General features: G+C 51.4%; 3 protein-coding genes across 3 annotated transcripts; 1 reads left to right on the forward strand and 2 right to left on the reverse strand.

The window, feature by feature from the left end:
- Positions 1-716: 716 nt before the first annotated feature.
- On the reverse strand, positions 717-3,824 carry PG998_011104 (uncharacterized protein; the record flags this gene model as incomplete). The annotated part of the gene is made up of 1 exon (XM_066877920.1): positions 717-3,824. One exon carries the CDS (start codon positions 3,822-3,824, stop codon positions 717-719), a length of 3,108 nt encoding a protein of 1,035 aa, XP_066726974.1.
- Positions 3,825-4,815: 991 nt separating this feature from the next.
- PG998_011105 (Subtilisin-like proteinase Spm1) lies at positions 4,816-6,470 on the reverse strand (the record flags this gene model as incomplete). Its single annotated transcript, XM_066877921.1, has 2 exons — positions 4,816-6,027; positions 6,099-6,470. 2 exons carry the CDS (start codon positions 6,468-6,470, stop codon positions 4,816-4,818), a joined length of 1,584 nt encoding a protein of 527 aa, XP_066726975.1.
- A 3,097-nt stretch (positions 6,471-9,567) lies between these two features.
- PG998_011106 (Beige/BEACH domain-containing protein) lies at positions 9,568-17,551 on the forward strand (the record flags this gene model as incomplete). The annotated part of the gene is made up of 7 exons (XM_066877922.1): positions 9,568-12,148; positions 12,205-12,593; positions 12,645-13,122; positions 13,172-15,987; positions 16,029-16,529; positions 16,926-17,453; positions 17,519-17,551. 7 exons carry the CDS (start codon positions 9,568-9,570, stop codon positions 17,549-17,551), a joined length of 7,326 nt encoding a protein of 2,441 aa, XP_066726976.1.
- Between the last annotated feature and the right edge of the window lie 594 nt (positions 17,552-18,145).

Here is an 18,145-nt window from a genome sequence, read left to right on the forward strand (position 1 = left end):
ACTTATGCTTGCCTCGGCACTCATTGCGCCGGGCGTGGTGCATATACGAGCTCTAGTTACATCCTGACTTAGGCATAGGGGTGGGCATCCATCGTCATTCATAACGGCGAGATTAGCAGAATGGCACCTATCGACATCATGAGCCAGCATTGTGCGAGTATACTTTGCTGCGGAGGGATTGAATTCAAATGAACAGCTATATCGAGGTCTTATATGATTCGCGGGCGTGCTGTATCCGCCAGTGAGATCGAGAAGTCGGTTAAGGCACAGAGATCACCGCATTCAGCCTGAAGAGGCGCGTCTACCCGATCTCACATACATACCCAGAAGCGTAGGTAATAGATTACGACCCCAAACATACTGGGTTCGTTAGGCGAATAAGCTCGAGCGCAGAAAAGAGCAAGCTCACATGGCCAGGAGCCGCGATAGGATTGCGGCCTTTATTAGTACACAAAGTGAAGACTTTGCAGAGACCTCCAAGTCTGATTAATTTGTGTAGGTATAACAACAATGGTAGTGTGCTTCGAACGCCAACGGTTTGCTAAGGATAACACGACACCGATATCCCATCCATTTTTAATATGCCCCTTTCTGCACCCATACGCCCCAAGAAAAGAATGCTTCAATCATGGACGCCTTTGGCTTCGCCCTCCTGATATAGGCAAGATATGAAACCTAAACTAATAGCATCCAAATCTTCAACCATGGTGTATGCCTCAGACAAAGGCGGGCTCGTAGCCCTCTTCGCTGCCGGCGATCCTTCTCCGCCGGCTGCTTAGGAACAGGTCAACCATCTGCTTGCCTCCCATAGCCTGGGCGTCACTATTCTCATTCGGTCCATGAGATCCATCGACTTGCCCTTCCAAGCGCTCATTCTTACGCACACGTCTTGGGTGGACATTCTCGCTCCCTCTCGGCCCCATCTCGGTCGGGGTTCTGTCGGGACTTGGTGACTCTATCACCTTCCCGAATTGCTTTTCGACGGCTTCGCCAATGCTGGAAGAATGCGAATGGGCAACCTGTTTTGCGGGTCTTTGCTGTCGTCTGACCAACTTCACAGGAGAGGGTGTCAGATTTTGTGACCGCGGACCCAATGCATTTGCGGAGCGAGTATGATTCAACTTTCTCGGTGTCTTTGCATCCTGTGAGTTTTCTTTTGACTCGCTTTTCGAAATATGGGACCTATCAGTGCCTGATCGCAAGCTTGTTGCTGACGGGATCGACCTCAATGCACTCTTGAGGGGGATGGGTGGTGCCTGGTTCTCCTTATCCGCGAGAGATTCTTTGTTCGCCAAGTCGGGACTTTGGCGTTGGTATTCATTCAAAACGCTTGGTTCCGAATCCTCGAGGACGTTGATTGAGCAAATGTCAGCTAAAGATTCGGCAGTTTCCTCTTCACCGTCGCAATCGCTGATCTGAGCTTTTTCTCTAAGGTGACCAGATGCCGGTGGGAATCGTGTCAAGGACAGGGCTTGTTCGCTATCACCCTGGAGACACCCTGCGAGTGCTGAATCTTCAAGCTTGGCAACGTTTGCCGATAACCAAGTCTTCCATTCGACGGAGCTGGCCGTAGAAGTGAGACGACGGTGGGATTTGACGGGTATCTGGGGCTTCGGCGGATCAACAAATATCGTAACCGCTCCATGTTTTCCGTTGTTTCTGGGCGGGCTTGGAAACCTGTCCACCAGTGGGAGCGTGTCAGAAGTAGGCCGAGAGTCGAGCCCTTCATTGGAGTAAATACTCTCGGAGTAGTGCAGCTTTCCATCTGTATCCGAGTCGCATCTGCTGACGCTGCGAATGGGAAGATTGTTCAAAGACGGCATGAATGGACTGAAGTCAGATGACCTGGGAGAAGCAACCTGTTCCGTTGCTGCCGAGGTCGATATCGAGCCTTGCAGTGCTTTCCGGTAAGGGCTCTGAGTTCTGAAAAGATGACAAGTTGGGCTCCCAAAGAATGCCGAAGGGCGGGCCGACAAAGTGCGAGCACGAGGGCGTTCTCCTAGATGGCTAGCCTGAACATCCGTATTTTCCTCTTGATGAATTTGAGATGTTGTGCCGCATACTTGCGCATTTGAGGACCGAGAGTCTGGTCTGGGCTCTTCTATAGGAGCGGGATCAGATTCCACCTCGGTTGCTTTGTCTTCGATGTCATCGTCGGGGATGACGTGGCGAATTGTCGGGGCCAGTGAGCTCCTCAATGAGGCGGTATCCTCTGCCGAGGAGTAGTCGGGGCCACAGGCCCCAAGAGCCAAAGAAGCTTGCTGAACTTCATTGAGTCTCTTCATCAAAGCCGAGTAAATTCTCTGGCTGTCCACATTGCCGGACGGGACGGCCGGGGCTTCTTCTGGTGGGAAATTGGCGTAGGCGCCCTTGTGCGTCCAGTGAGGAGCTAGTTCCCCACGCCGGGACGCCGAAGAAGATATGTGAGCCCCGTTCTCCTTGATTACTGAAAGTCTTTGCCTTTCCCACTCCCGTCCCTGGCTACTCGTGACTGTTGATGTGGGGACTTCAGAGTTGGTCCAACTGGTCACCCGAGACTTTTCGTCTGATACCTTTCTCTCGCTCCGCAGGCTTTCAAGGCTAACTTGCTGCGATCTCAGTTGCTGTTCAGAGGGGACAGCGTGAAGCGAAGGGACCCCAGAGGTCACTCGAGAAAGGGCTGCATCTTCCAACAGAGCGTCGGATGCGACTGTATCCGCTGTCTCAACTTCCACTACATGGGTCTTCTGGGCTTCGATCTGCTGAGGCGGAAAGACTACTTCATCGGCCTCGGACTTTGCCAGGTTAAAGAAGCTCTTTATCCGTGTCTTGAAATGGTGCGATACCTTGCGAGCCTTTTTGCCTATGTTCTTGTCTTTGGATGAAATATTGGTAACATCAAGGCTCTCCGACTCAGTAGTATCACTGGTGTCCCGCAGGGTTTTCCTTATTGCTTTGCCTGGTTTGTGGGGCTTGAGGCCGAGGAGGTGAGATGACTGCGCTGACAAAGACGGCATTCTAGTCGATCCCTGTGGGATGGCGTTGGTTGCTTTTGTAACTAGGGGCATGCTTTCGCGGCGGTCAGGCAAAGGCCGACCTTGCTCGCGACGGTTCTTCAAGAAGCTCATTGATTTTGGTGCCTTCAGTTCCGCAGGAGGGATGTTTTCAACTGGTTGACAGTAAGGGGAACTGAGAATCGATGGAGCGAGGTTCTGAGATAGTTTGCTTCCTCGCTCTTTCGCCCCTGATGATGCACCATCAAAACTCGAGAAGAGTGATCTGGATTTACGAATGCGTCGATAGGAAGAGGGTTGAGAGGCGATGTTATCTTCAGGCGTATAATATTCCTCACTAGTAATGAGTGCGTTGATATAATCGCCTGCCGTCCCCTTAACAACAGAAGCAAGTCCTGACGCAGAAGCCGTGTCGGTCGTTGGCCAAAGACATGGGGCATTGTTTCCCGACGTTCTCGGCTTTGACTTGGTTGATGGTCTCGATGGGGTTTTTTCATGTTGCCTTCGTAGCTGGGCCAAGCCCCCTGACAACTTTGGCTTGACGAAGCGCACGCTTTGTTGTTGCTTGCAGCTTGCAGACCCGTCGCTTCGTCTATCTGGAGAGCTATAGTGACGATCTAGACTCGGCCTGTTGGATTGGCGGGATGGTGGCCACAAGGCAGACTCGGTCGCAGAGCGCTCTCTTGCCTGGCGAAAGGCCTGCGTAGCTGCAACGCGGGCGTCTCGTTCAGCTTGTTCCGTAGGGATGTGAAGAAGCTGGACACTCTTGATGGACGAAGTCGATTTCCTACGAGCTATAGCACCAGACTTGTCACTATTGCGTCGCTGCATGGCTCACCAAGCACCGGTGATTATGATTAGTATAGCAACTTCACCTCAAGCGACAGTCGGATTCAAAACCTTGAACGCGCGGAGATGTTGATGAACCGATGGAGGCCGTCAGGGGAGCCAGGGAACTTGAGCTGGCAACAACAATATAACCAAAAGAAGAGAGGTTCGCGACCGATCTGCTGGGCGCAACGACGAAAATTCGACAAGCCTCGAACTGTATACACTGTGGTAAGATGATGTGATTATACATAAAGTAGAGTAAGAAGCAGCAATGATTCAACGATAGCAGCTCACGCAACAGCTCATATCAGACGACTCTTCGTAGGCCTTTCAAAGACTGCATGCGAATAGAAGGAGCTGCTTGTTGACGTCTTGGTCGCGAGGAAAGCACCTTGGTCGGTTCCATAATTGAGTGTCATGTCCCAAGGAAGCTGCCACAGACTGCCATTCATCCTGTCCGCGTCTGTTTTCCCTCCTTCGACGCGTGCTTGAAAGAGCCCCAAACAACCACCAACAGACATTGTTGATCGAGAACACAGACCGTCATTGGCCCGTCATTACAAGGCGCCATGTATGCCTGAGCAGTGATACATGTAAAAGACTAAAGAGCATGGTCAATTAGGCTTGGTATGTTCTGAGCAGTTGGCAGTAGGGTAGATATGTACATACTTGCCAGGATTCTGAGACCAGATGCTATTGATCGAACTCAATTGCATCCGCCTTGACTTTTATGTCTAGCGCACTCTAATCCGCTTACTCCTTATCAGTCACGTGTATATATATATATATGAATACGTCTTGATCACCAGGTGCAAAACGGTCATATTCAATCTTGTTATATTTGCCTTGTAGCAAGAACCCTAAGAAACTATTAAGGAGAAGCCCTACAACCTAGTAACGTAACCCGACCTAGTAAAACCAGATACGTTCGTAAACTCCCTTAATAGGCAAAAATACAAGTGGCATAGCGTCATGTGTCGCTTTGCTTGATCTAGGACTCAAACTCCTCGAAGAAATGCTCGAGTTCCTCCTCAACCATGTGGTGAATCTTCTCCGAAACCTTCTCGGCCTTGTTGGAGAAAGAAGACACACCTTTGACAATGTTGCCCGAGACAACGTTGAAGTCCTTCTCGATGGCCTTCTCAAGGTCCTCGAGGGTAATAGGCTTCTCAGTCTTCTCCTTCTTGGCAGTGTAAGAGCCCTTGCTAATGATTCTGCTGTAGTTGGAGCTGCCGCCGCCGTTGAAGGCAAGCAGGTTGGGAGTTCCGCTAGAGATGTCAGACAGAGCGCCCTTGGTGGCGATGCTGAGCAGGTTGGTCTTCAGCTGCTCGGGAGTAATCTCGGCCATTCCGTACTCGGAGTCCTTGCTAGGCTGGAGAGACAGGAAGTAGGCAGTCAAACCGCACAGATGGGGCGAGGCCATCGAGGTACCGCTGATGGTGTTGATGGCAGTCTTGCTTCCGGTCCAGGTGGACTTGATGTTGACACCGGGGCCAAAGACGTCAACGCACTTGCCCCAGTTGGAGAAGTAAGCACGGTTGTCACCCAGGTCAGAGGCACCAACAGTGATGGCCTTGGTGGATGCAGCGGGAGAGTAGTTGCAGGCATCCTGGTTGTCATTGCCAGCAGCAACCGAGAAGTGGATACCAGCGTCAACAGCAGCGTTGACAGCCTGGTCCAGGGAGGGAGACTTGCCACCACCAAGAGACATGTTGGCGACAGAGCCCTTGAAGTTCTTGCGCTTGCCAGCCTTAGCAGCCTTGACGGTGTCCAGGTGAGCGGAGGCAGCCCATTCGACACCCTTGAGAACATCACTCATGGTACCGGAACCGTTGCTGCGAAGGACCTTGACAGCGTAGACATTGGCCTTCTTGGCAACACCGTATTGCTTGCCAGCAATAGTACCAGAGCAGTGAGTACCGTGGCCGTTGCCATCGATATCCTCATCACCGTTGGGAATGGTCTTGCCCCACTTGGCGCGACCCTCGAAGTCGACGTGCTCAATGTTGGTACCAGTGTCAATGATGTAGGCATCAACACCCTCGCCACCGTCGGCAGCATAGAGGTACTTGTTGAAGTTGCCGAACCCAAGGCTTTCGCGGTGGGAGATACGAGCCAAACCCCAGGGGGCATTCTTCTCAAGCTCCGGCTCATCCTTCGAGGACATGGTGTGAACGATCTGGTCCCGCTCGATGTGCTCGACCTGATGTAGAAATCGCGTGTCAGTCGGTAGTCGACATAGTGATAGTGAAGCGGGTGTCAGAGTATACTCACGTCGGGGTGTTTCCGGACCTGCTCGATGGTCTCATCATCGAAATGACCAGCGTAGCCCATGAAGTCGGAGCTGATCTTGTAGGTGTGCTTCAAACCACTGAAGACATCCTCAACGATGGGGAACTGACCGCGCTTGCGCAGCTCGATGCGCTCATCCTCGCGAGCGCCGTGGATCTTCTGAATCCACGACTGGTGGTCCGAAGCGGATGACTCGGTCACATGCTTCTTGAACTTGATGATGTATTGGTTGGGGATCTCGTCGGCACTGGACGACGACAGGATGGGGGCAGCTCCATCATGGATCGTTTCGTAGCTGAAGGACGGGGCGGCGGCGGCGGCGCAAGCCAGCGAGAGAGCGATGACGCCCCTCATATTGAATGATTGCGGGATTGTGTGATGCACAAACTGGGTTGACCAACTGATAAGTCTACCTGCGACTCTGTCTAGTAGGTCTAAGCGATGGGAAGCAAAGAAAAGAAAAACCCAGGAATCAACAGCAGATGCCCGAGTACAGAAGCCGTTACAAAGTGAATGCAACGACGATTCGATGAGATAGATGACAATGGATGATGAGGATGGGAGAGAGGAAAGAGGGAAGAAGAGAGAGGACGGAAGGTGGAAGCTGATGGCCGCAGATAAAGGTGAGGTGCGTGGTGTGCGTGGTGTGTGTGTCGGCTGCCTTCTTGCTCCGTCCGTCCAGGTCGATGAGCGTGTGACGCTGCTTCCCAGCAAGAGAGTGGAGACCTTTTACGTAGCGGCAGGCTGGCGGGTGCGAGATAACGACTGGGGGGCAGGGGGAGATCGCAGTTGGGCCTGTGGAGAATGCAGTAGAGGCAACTGGAGAGTGAGGCAGCTAGGCAGACTCCAACAGCGAAAGGAAGGATGGCTGCTGACATGGGTGGCCGCTAGACGGCTTCCGGTAAGCAGCACTTCTGCTATCGTTTAGACTGACTCAAGCTTCCCCCAAAGCGCACCGCGGCTTCCTGCTTTCTGGGGATCATGGAATGCCCTCGCAGCAATGCTATCTGACTCGGATTGGGCTGTTCCATCTGCCGACTTGAAGACGCGCAAAAGGACTATCTTCGTGCTAGGGAGTGCCTTCTGAACTGTAATGGCTATAAACGCTCTGCGCAGCCAGTCAGCCCGCCAACCCACGAGTCGCAAGAGACAGCAGCAGCTCTTAAGTGCAGGGCAGCAGGGCAGCAGGGCGGGCTATCAATCAAGGGTGGGTACGTACCTGAGTTAGTAGGTAAGTAGGTACGCACCCCAGGCATTTCCCCAAAACACAAGTGACCTGAAATGGCTCGCTTGGCGCCGCAGCTCAACGCTAGGAAGGTTTCCGAGGCAATGCAAAACGATAAGATAGAACAACAGGGGGGGCTCTGGATCTGGAGTACTGGAGCTTGCTTGCTCGCTCGATTGTCGCGTTGGCTGCGCTGACTGTACCTGACTGACTGACCTTTTACTTTTACGTACAAGAGCAGGCACCCAAGCTGATGAATATAATGGCTTACTGACGTGCTCGCCAGCATCTTCGTTGGCTTCAGATTACTTTACTTATCGACCTTGATGAGATAGCTGCCTCGGATGCCGATATCGTTTCCACACGTCATACGCCCGTAGCCCACAAGCGGATATGTCAGATCGAACGTAGCTATCTGTGGCTAGCTATGTAGCCCATAGATACATAGAGTAGGTATGCTCTGGACCCTGGAATGACACCCACTACTTACGCGCTCAGTACGGAGCACAAGGCCATTCTTCACTGAGCTTTGCATGGGTTCTCACCAAACCGAAGACCATTCCATTTCCAGATTGTCTCCTATTCTTCTCCCTTTCTCCTTTTCAGCACGTAGCGCGCTCTACGGTGCCCTTGTTGCCTGTCCAGTCATGATTATGGTCTTATGGCACACGTCTGGTCTGACTGTGTTGCCAGGCACAAGCGATGACACAACCGGAAGCTTGGGCATTTCCTAATTCCGCCTAGATAAATCCAGCAACAGCCCCCTCTGGTATTGTCTTTGATTAACTTGACACCGCCGAGGGCATGATAGACGTACAGAACTCCGAACTCGGCCAAAGTGATCCCTACGTCTAAATAGTATCTCGTTAATTGACTAACTACTACATGGAGTCCCATGGCGTTCCGCCTCCTTAAAATATGGTCATTCGGCCCCAAAGCCCCCTGGCACGTGTGCAACTTTCCCATCATTGTCTTATCCGCCTTCCGTTAAGGTCTTACTTGACGGATGGTGGGGCCTATCGCCTCTGTTGACGCGGCCTGGCTGACCGCATTAGTAAGTAACTGCGCATTGTGCCGCGGATGACGATTGGCATAGGGGAGCTTGTTCAAGGACGCATGTTGGAAACGCGAATAGCACATCATCGAGCTGCATCTAGGCGTGATTTGGATAATAGGAAAGGGGTATGCAAAAGCTGTTATAAATGAGTGGGAGTCTATTTGGTGTTTTCTGTTCGGACACAACATGTTTCTGTCGTACATACAAGCGATGCTCTACCAGAAGTGCTGCAGCCAAAGCACCATCGCACTGGCTTGCAAGTCGCCAACCCAACGCAATACGTTGAGAAACTACATACGTGAGGTAAGAGCAGTAGTCCAAAAGAAGCCTCCATTCACAGCTTAAACCAGGATTACTGAAGTTTGTCAAACCTGTAACATGAATTCTATTGCTAGTCACTCTTACTTGAGATCATCACACGTGCTGCTGCGTGCATACCACCTATCATCGGCAAACGTACGTCGGGTCTGGTTGGAAATGATTGCATCTGTATTGAAACGAGGGACCTGCTAATCTTCTCAGAAACACGAGGCCATTAACACTCGACACTCATCATGTTCCAATTGAGGTTGCATGTAACAAAGAGCCTGGGCAGATCTGCGTGATAACCCTGAATGAATCCACGTCAATACGGGGCGCCGGGCGCGCAACTTCGACGCGGCTGTAAATTTAGCACAAGTGGGATGATGACTTGGTAGTTGGGTACCTAACGCGGCAGCACAAGCCACACATCTCGAGGCTGACACTTTTTCGAATATCTCGTTGAAACCAGAAACACCGGCCCACCACGACGACGCGACTGTGTCCAACTCCAGCATATACATCTTCCAGTAAATCATTACTCTCGTTCTGGAGGACCAGGAGCGACGTCATATCTGTTGCAGTAGTTGACGCTGAGTTTCGCGCCTGTTGCTTTGCTGCTGACCCCCGCTACGAGACGTGGGTTGTTTGCTTCAGCCTGCCTGCTTGGCAGCATCCCTCGCACTTTACTAAATCGTCGCATTGCAGCAGCTCTGTGCCTAGTTAACTATATATCGCGTTCGGCTATCGATGTTGCGGAATATCGGTTGTCAAGAAGGCCCACACAAGGGTTCAAAGAATTGGGGTGGTAAATCATGAAGAGCAGTCATCCATCACGATAACCCGATCTCGCCGACGAGCTAGACAACATGTCTACCCGACCAAGCAGATATCGTTCCTCCACGTCGGCTTCGATGCCTTCGTCTGTATCCAAGGCACTTGAGGTCCAACAAAAGCTGCTCGATTCAATAGCTGCCGTATTGTCAACCCAACGAGATCCATATCCCAATATACAAGAACTACAAACCCGCCTTGATCAGGTCAAGCAACACCTCACTGCGGCGAAACCTCCCAGCTCTGTGCAAGATGACTTCAGGCACCTCCACGGTTTCCAGCGCCTGTTCGATATTCTCCGCGCCTATTCAGGCTTCTATAACCCTCAGAAACGCAGCCTTGAAGAAAAAGAGCGCTTGTTCCAACTTCTCGATGCAGTGCTCGGCGTTCTGTCTGTCGCATTTAACGGTCATCCGGGCAACATGCGTTACTTCCGCACTCGAGTCGAAAGTGGCGGTTGGGAAGCATTAGAACAGTCGATAGCCAGCATCGGCCTTGGCGGCGGCGACCTAGACTGTTGGACTAGCAGTCAGCTCTTCGGAAAACTGTTTGCCTTTTCCTTACAAATGCCGGCACTGAGCGAATTCTGCCAAAAGACTATATTCGAAGATATGCCCGTTCTAGTCAGGAATGACGACCTCGGCGAGGATGCTGCGAGTGGCGAAGAAGGGCCTGATCCTGAGGAGCAGACAGCTTTGATCCAAGATGCAGTGCGTGCAGTTATTGGGCCGACAACCAAATTGCAATATCCTGAGATCATCAGGACAATTGTGGACTTTTGGATTTCCATGCCAAAGGGTACGGATTCGCAGTCGATAACGGTCTCCCTGTTAGTGCTGAGTGTCATTGCTCAGGTAATTACGGCCTCATCACACAATCTCTGTCTGGTACACGACACTGCTGTACATTCTCGTCTACTTTCAATATCGTTCGACAATAATGCTGGCCTCAGTGGCGCCGAGCACAGTCTGGTCATGGAAATATGCAGGTCTTTGATGTCCCTTGGAGTGAAGAGACTTGGCGACGCACAGGCGCTACTTATGAACTCGTCGCCGGAAGCCTCCGAGCATTGCTTGGAAATGGTGCAGAAGCACCAAGATCCTCCTTTCGTACAATTTGATCTTTCACTGCATGGACATGCCTCTATCGATCTGCCTAGCCTTGGCCGTTCATTTCCACCTACTTCCTCCAATGGGTACACATTCATGGCTTGGATTCGGGTGGACGAATTTGACCCTAAGTCTCATACAACAATATTCGGAGTCTTTGACGCGACGCAAACATGTTTCCTGTTATTGTATCTGGAAAAAGATACACAAAACTTTATTCTTCAGACATCAGTCACATCACGGAGGCCGAGTGTCAGGTTCAAGTCGTTTGCCTTCAAGGAAAAAAGATGGTATCATATAGCTCTTGTTCACCGCCGGAAGACGATGTCTCCGAACAAAGCTTATCTTTATGTGGATGGCGAACTTGTAGAGCACCTCCAGGCAACATTTCCATCGCCTCCGCCCCTTGCGAACGGAAGCACGGAGAGTTTCGCGTCCTTTGCGTCAAGCAACAACAAGACAATGTCAGTCCAGGCCTTCTTGGGCACTCCTCGGGAGTTATCATCCCACCTTGGTGCAGGGATCGTTAATTCCAAGTGGTCTGTTGCCACTGCTCATCTATTTGAAGAGGCATTGAGTGACGATTACTTGGCCGTCCCCAGCCGACTTGGACCACGTTATCAAGGTAACTTTCAAGACTGTCTTGGCGCCTTTCAGACTTACGAAGCCTCTGCGCACTTGGGTCTGAGAAATGACCTAGTCACCGCAGGGAAGGAGGGCTCGGATCTCATCAGAGTCATTAGAAATAAGGCTGGATATGTTATGCCAGAAAATAGGCTTCTCCTCAGCCTGATGCCTTCGTCTGTCATCAGAGAAAGGGACTCCTTCAGTGACTCCCAGCTATTCCGTTCACTATCTCGAGGGCCATCGCATGCACTGGGCCAAATGACCATGAAGAGTGGTACAGGCATAGCGATTAATACTGCATTGCCGTCAATCAATGACGCCCTGCTCCGCTCCAGTGGTGTTGCTGTTTTGACAGGCGAGCCGGTCATTGCTGTGCCTCGACATCTCGACGATGCGATGTGGCAACTCGCCGGTTTCACCCCTCTGGCCCTGAAGATTGTCGAAAGAGCTTCAACCGCCGAGTCACTTACCCGAGCCGTTGAAATGATCTTCCGCTGCGTAAATTCTAGCTGGCGAAATAGCGAGGCCATGGAACGATGCAATGGTTATAATATCATGGGCATGCTACTGAAATGCAAACTAGGATTTGCACCCACGGGGGCCGAGAACATTACTCAACGTCTTCCTATGGATGATGTGGAGAAGCACAGACTGAGTTTCCAACTTCTCAGCCTCGTACTTGAGTTCGTGGGTTATGATCACAAAAACTCGCTGAACTCGATCATCAAGAATCCTCTCGCATATCGTATCCTACTCGTTGATTTCGATGTGTGGCGAAGATGCGTGCCCATCGTACAAGAACTGTACTATAAACAGTTCATAACATTTGCAAGAAATAGCAAGTATCATGAATACAACAACCGCAGACTCTTGCGAATGCGTAAGTCCATGTTTTCTTGATTTTGTTGACGCGTGGCTAACCAGCATCACTCTAAGGCGTTGTCAAGAGGTTATTGGACGCACTCAAAGCCGAGCCCTTAGCGGTTGCAGTCTTGCCATTCTTCATGGATGCTCTTCAAGAGCTTGTACAGTGCAGCTACAACACCGAGGTTCATCGGTCCCTCGCACTGTTCATCACCTACGCGTTCCATTCATCCACCGGATCTCTTCCCAGGACACCGAAGCCTAGCTCTGCAACCATTGCAAGACCATCGGGTACCCCCACGCGGCCTGTTATCGACACGACCAGGGCGGGCCACGTTCTCAACGCCACCTTGAACAGAAAGCAGGCCGGTGTTAAGATATTGAAGATGTACAGCGAACTTCTGTGCCAGAAAGGAAACCTCACATACATACGGAGGTTTGCCAAGACGGTAACGAACAAGGTACTTGATTCCAGGATGCCAACATGTAATTCCGCACTGACGATGGCGCAGTGGCTACTTTATCTCCTCACAGAAAACGACCCCGAAATTGTAGTATATGGAAGTAAGATTCTCTCAAGGCTAATCATCACTCATGGCTCGAGCTACGCGAGCAAGTTCTCCGGGAAATCAGGGGGCTTTCATATCATGGCTCATAGGCTGAAGAGATGGTGGGATATCCCAACAATTTGGCCTATATGCTTCAGTATACTCTTTGGGTATGATGTTGCGGAGATAGACTTCGACAAGAATTTCGACTTCTTCAGTCTGCTCGAAACCTTTGGCCAATGTAAAGTTGCGTTTCCCGAGACGTTACCAATTATTACTTCCATGGTCCAAATTGGGCTCAAAGATATCTTACGGAACCAAGAAGATCCGGCTTCGCCTCGCGAACTTGGTTCGCCGCAAGGCACTACCAGTACCTCGAGCGTTTTTAAGGGCAGGCCTCGAGGCAGATCTATGTCGCTTGCTGAGGAGTTGGAAACCAGGCGTGAGTTGATTTCCGGCCGTTGAATTATCACATACTAACCCTCGACCAGAAACGCCACAGCCTAGGCAAGAGAAGGTAGCTGGGAATGCAGCTGTCTTGCAAACTGTCATCCGCTTCCTGGCTGATATACACAGCCGATCTATGAACTTCAAAGACTTTGCTCTCTCCTCTGAATACGTGAAGCTACTTCTAGCAGCTTTATATCCGGTGATCGTCAGCACCGATGCTGTTCGTCCGGAAACAGAGCTCGACTCTCGCGACTCGGCGTTGACATTTGAGGGTGGCGATGTGATGATACGTCCCATTGCTGGCACTTCCGCTCCAGCGCCAATAGTCAGAACCTCAAAGGCTGTCGACACAGCGTTGCAAGGGTCGACCGATGCTTTGCGAGGTTCGCCCCTTCGCAAAGCATCCTCGTTTGTACTGTTGACTTCTCAAAGGCCTCCACAGCTTAGTCCTGCTCGCCTTACACACGTCATGTCTCCCAGGAAGAAAACCAATTCTCAGAACACAAGTCATGCAGTGCTAGAAGGCATTATGGAGCTCATCGTCAATGTGTTCCTCGATCAGCTCTTCTACCGCAAGGAGTTCCCCGGCTTCGGCTTGTTTCTAAAGGTCCCCCCAGGTTTCCAGGAGCACCAAGCGTATTTCGAATCTCATGTGCTACGCGGTACTATTCTTCATCTCTCAAACACCATAAAATTGGACTGGAACCTTTTGATTGAGCCCCGGGTGCTCACCAATATGGCCCGATTCAGTCTGCACATGGTAGAGGCAATCTTTGAGGGATGGTTTATGAACGGTGCCGATTCTATGCTCGACTTCCTTGGCTTTCTATTAGAGTACCTCAACAAGCCGGATGTTTCCAAGGTTAAGAGCGTCAGACTCTGTAGCCAAGCTGTGTCCACCATCAGAACATCATTTCTCAAGCTGGTTCTCCTTAAGCTCTCCGAGATGGACGATCCACAATGTGCAGACTCAGAGGCCATCTCGTCTCTGAACAAGATACTGTACTGGCAAATGGTGATCCTGGACTCGCTTTCAATTGACGATGATTACACGAAGCTTCTGTGGTTCCAGTTCTACGTCAAACTCGTTGATGCACGGGAAGCCGTCAGACTTGCGACGGTCAATCTTTGGCGTATCATGCTAGTCCAAAAGCCCGAAGAAAGCTCAGCCATATTCCAGCAGTTCACGTCAACAGAGAAGTCGGACCTGGTGCGGGAGTTCGAAAAGTTAACGGAGCTTGACACTGAAAGCTTCGTTGCATGGGTTATGGAGCACAGGGCTTCGCTCGATCAAATGTTCGTCAGCGGTCTCTCACGTACATGGGAAGATTTTGTACGACTAGAGAACTCTAAAACGGTGGAAACCGCCAAATCTCGTCTTGCTAAGCGCCGAGAGGTACTGAAGCGGTGGCAACTAGAGACCTCTGAAAAGGAGAGTGCAATTCTACGTCATGACATGACCAATTCTGCTTGGATGAAGTCAATATATGGCTCGGAACACTTCAAGCACCAAAGGCTACTTCAAGACCAACAAGACGACGTACTGTTCCATTCTTCAGAGTTCCTGAGGATGAGCCAAGACCTGACACGTCCTGGGGCGGTGTTGCAACAAAACAGCATCATCAAATGGAAGCTTGATAGAACCGAAGGCCGAGACAGGATGCGTGCCCGCCTGTTGCCCGACACAGAGCCGCAACTGGAGATCTATCAACCCAAACGAAGAAACACTGATGCCTCAACTCGTGGGGTCGTCCCCTCTCTGCCTCCTGCTGCGGGTGCCAATGTAGCCAGCTCGAGACCTTCAGATGCCATGGCAAGTGGACAGCCGTCGTCTGATGGCAATCAAGGCTACGCCGAAGCCGAAACTGACGGCGAGGCTTCTCTGCAACCCAAAAGCGGAGAACAAACGGTCGCTCCAGATGACGATTTTGAAATGGTGGATGACCCAAACGATCCCGAGCCTGACGAAGCCTTCGAAGATAAGAATCGTAGAGTCATGCGTCGTCTGGAAAGTGGAGATCTTGTTCAACAAGTATACAACATCTCGCGCATTGTCGGCTTAGAAGTCTGCGAGGGGATTCTTCTCGTTGGCAAGAACGCACTGTACATCATGGATAACTATTTCCAAAGTGCGGAAGGTGAGATTGTCAACATCTGGGAAGCCGCTCCAGAGGACCGTGACCCCTTTGTCCAGATCATTACCAGCGACAAGACGGATAGCAAGGGTTTCTCGTCACGACGAGGAACACAGGATTCTCGCAGTTGGCGCTGGCAAGATGTGATCAGTGTATCAAAGCGTCGCTTCTTGTTCCGCGATGTGGCCATTGAAATCTTCTTCACAGACGGGCGGAGTTATTTGCTTACCACCATCAATTCAGCAATCAGGGATGATATGTATGTCAAGCTTGCGAGTAAAACGCCACATACCGCTGGAGCCGCAACGCTTCCCAATCCAGAAGATGCTTGGCGGCTCGAGTCCCTCAAAATCCACGAAGAACCGACGCAAGGCCTTGGGGCTAAATTCGGGGGATTCTTCAATACATCGCCATGGAACCCTTCGCTACGAAAGTGGCAAAAAGGGGAAATGTCAAATTTCCACTATCTGATGCTGGTCAACACAATGGCAGGCAGAACCTTCAACGATCTCACGCAATATCCCGTCTTTCCGTGGATTCTGGCAGATTATACCAGCGAGGAATTAGATCTCGAGGATCCGGCTACATATCGAGACTTATCTAAGCCCATGGGAGCGCAAACACCAAGTAGGCGCGCCGACGCCATGGAAAGATACAACGCGGCCGTGGAGATGGAAGACCAGGCCCCTTTCCACTATGGAACACACTACTCCTCGGCCATGGTCGTGGCGTCCTATCTAATCCGACTGCCCCTTTTGTGCAGTCCCATGTGACAATGCAAGGCGGAACTTTCGACCATGCAGACCGACTATTCTACTCTGTGGAAAGGACGTGGCACTCCGCATCGCGTGAACGAGGTTCCGATGTGCGCGAGTTGATCCCAGAGTTCTTCTACCTGCCCGATTTCTTAACCAATATCAATGGCTACGACTTTGGTACACGTCAGGGAACGGGAGGTAAGGTCAACGACGTTGCTCTGCCACCTTGGGCGAAGGGGGACCCGAAGATCTTCATCGCCAAACATCGTGAAGCGCTCGAAAGCCCTTACGTCAGCCAGAATCTACACTCCTGGATTGACTTGGTATTTGGCTATAAGCAACTCGGGGAGGCGGCGGTGCAAAATGTGAACGTATTCTCCCCCTCTCCTACCGTGGTGCGATGGACCTCGACAACGCGGGTGCCGATGAGCGAGAACATGCGACAAGTGTCATCTACAACTTCGGACAGACACCGCACCAAGTCTTCACCAAACCCCACCCCGGTCGTGAGAATATGAGGTTCCCCGCCAAGCGACTTGATACTACGAGCTTTGCGCTTTCCCGAATCCCCATCCTCTGTTGGAGAGCCACGAGCGGGTCGCCTCCCTGATATATTCCCCTAAACTAGATCGATTGCTCTGTTCGTCGCCGTTCCGACTCAACCTTCCCCCTTTCTTCGACAAGTATCTAGAATGGGGTTACGCCGATCACAGTATACGGTTCTATTTCACTGAGAACCGGAAGAATGCAGGGGTGAACGAGAATCTCCACACGGGCCAAGTCTCATGCATCTTCGTTGCGGACTCCAAAACGTTGGTTACGGCGGGAGAGGACTGCGTGGTATCTGTACACAACATCCAGACAGGGGCGGGCAAACCGGTTGAACTTTCAAACCGGTCAAGTCTATTGGGCACAAAACCCCTGTCACCACTATTGCAGCTTCCAAGGCATTCAGCACGCTATTGACCATCTCGACGGATGGCCATGCCTTCCTGTGGGATTTGAACAGGCTTGAGTTCGTGCGCAAACTACCCAACAACCGGGCGGTAGAGTGCGCTCGGATCAACGACATATCAGGCGAGATCATGCTTTGCTCGGGGCCAAACGTGGCACTGTACACGGTGAATGGCGATCTACTTCTAGACCAGAACGTTTGCGAGGAGCACGATGACTTTGTGCAGTCGTGCGCATTCTACGAGGGGTCGGGCAGCGAGTGGCTGGAGAGCTTCCTCGTCTTCACGGGCCACAAGAGGGGCCGAGTTAAGATATGGCAGAGGACTGTCAAGAACGGAAAGTGGACGCTGGAATTGATCCGACAACTCGACCACTCCGACGCTAGGAGCGACTCGAGGGCCAACACGGAGGCTGCCATCACTTGTATTACGCCTATGCCGCAGCTTGTCTACACGGGCGACGATGACGGCCGCGTGGTAAGTTTTAATGTCCATATCGTTGACCAGCCACTTGTGACGGAATCGCTAACATTGCTTGACAGTACGAATGGAATCTGATACATAGAGAAAAGTAGAACAAATCTATGTTAGGGAAGGCAGGCTACGCAGGTCAAGTGGGTGGATTGCTGCCTGCCTACTCGGTCCAACTAGCTTCAATGAACATGACGATTACAGAGGGTCTACGAGTGTTAGCGCATCAGCGATAGACGGCAAGGCGTTATTAAGAGGGAGTGGGAGATTCTGCAATTTATAGTTGGAAATGACAATTGACGATGGGGGGTGTTCCAGCAGCCAACCCTGCCTGTCGAGATACCCCTTTCCGAGGAGCAGAACAGTGGTCACAGGTAGCGAACGAGGCGTAAAAGAAAGCGAAGCGACACGTCGTTCGGTGCAAAAGCAATCAGCTTGAAATCAACAGGTCTTTTGGTGTTTTTACACTTGTCGTTGCTGTTTCCATGGTGTTCAACGTAGGCCAGCCAGCCTTTCCCACTGCGCTCGTTCGCCGTCCTATGTACAAGAGCGACATGGCTGCCTCTTCGCACCTATTGAATCTTTCCTGGTTCCCAGCTAATTCCGCCATGTGTGTGTGCTTTGTTTTTGTCTTTGCTCCCTTTCTGACTTAATCGTCGTATCCACTCAGCTGTTTCCGGGGCCCTGTGGGAACTGTT

The sequence above is a fragment of the Apiospora kogelbergensis genome, assembly GCF_038363985.1.
Source record: "Apiospora kogelbergensis strain CBS 113332 chromosome Unknown utg000007l_segment0_segment0, whole genome shotgun sequence".
Taxonomy (NCBI): Eukaryota; Fungi; Ascomycota; class Sordariomycetes; order Amphisphaeriales; family Apiosporaceae; genus Apiospora; species Apiospora kogelbergensis.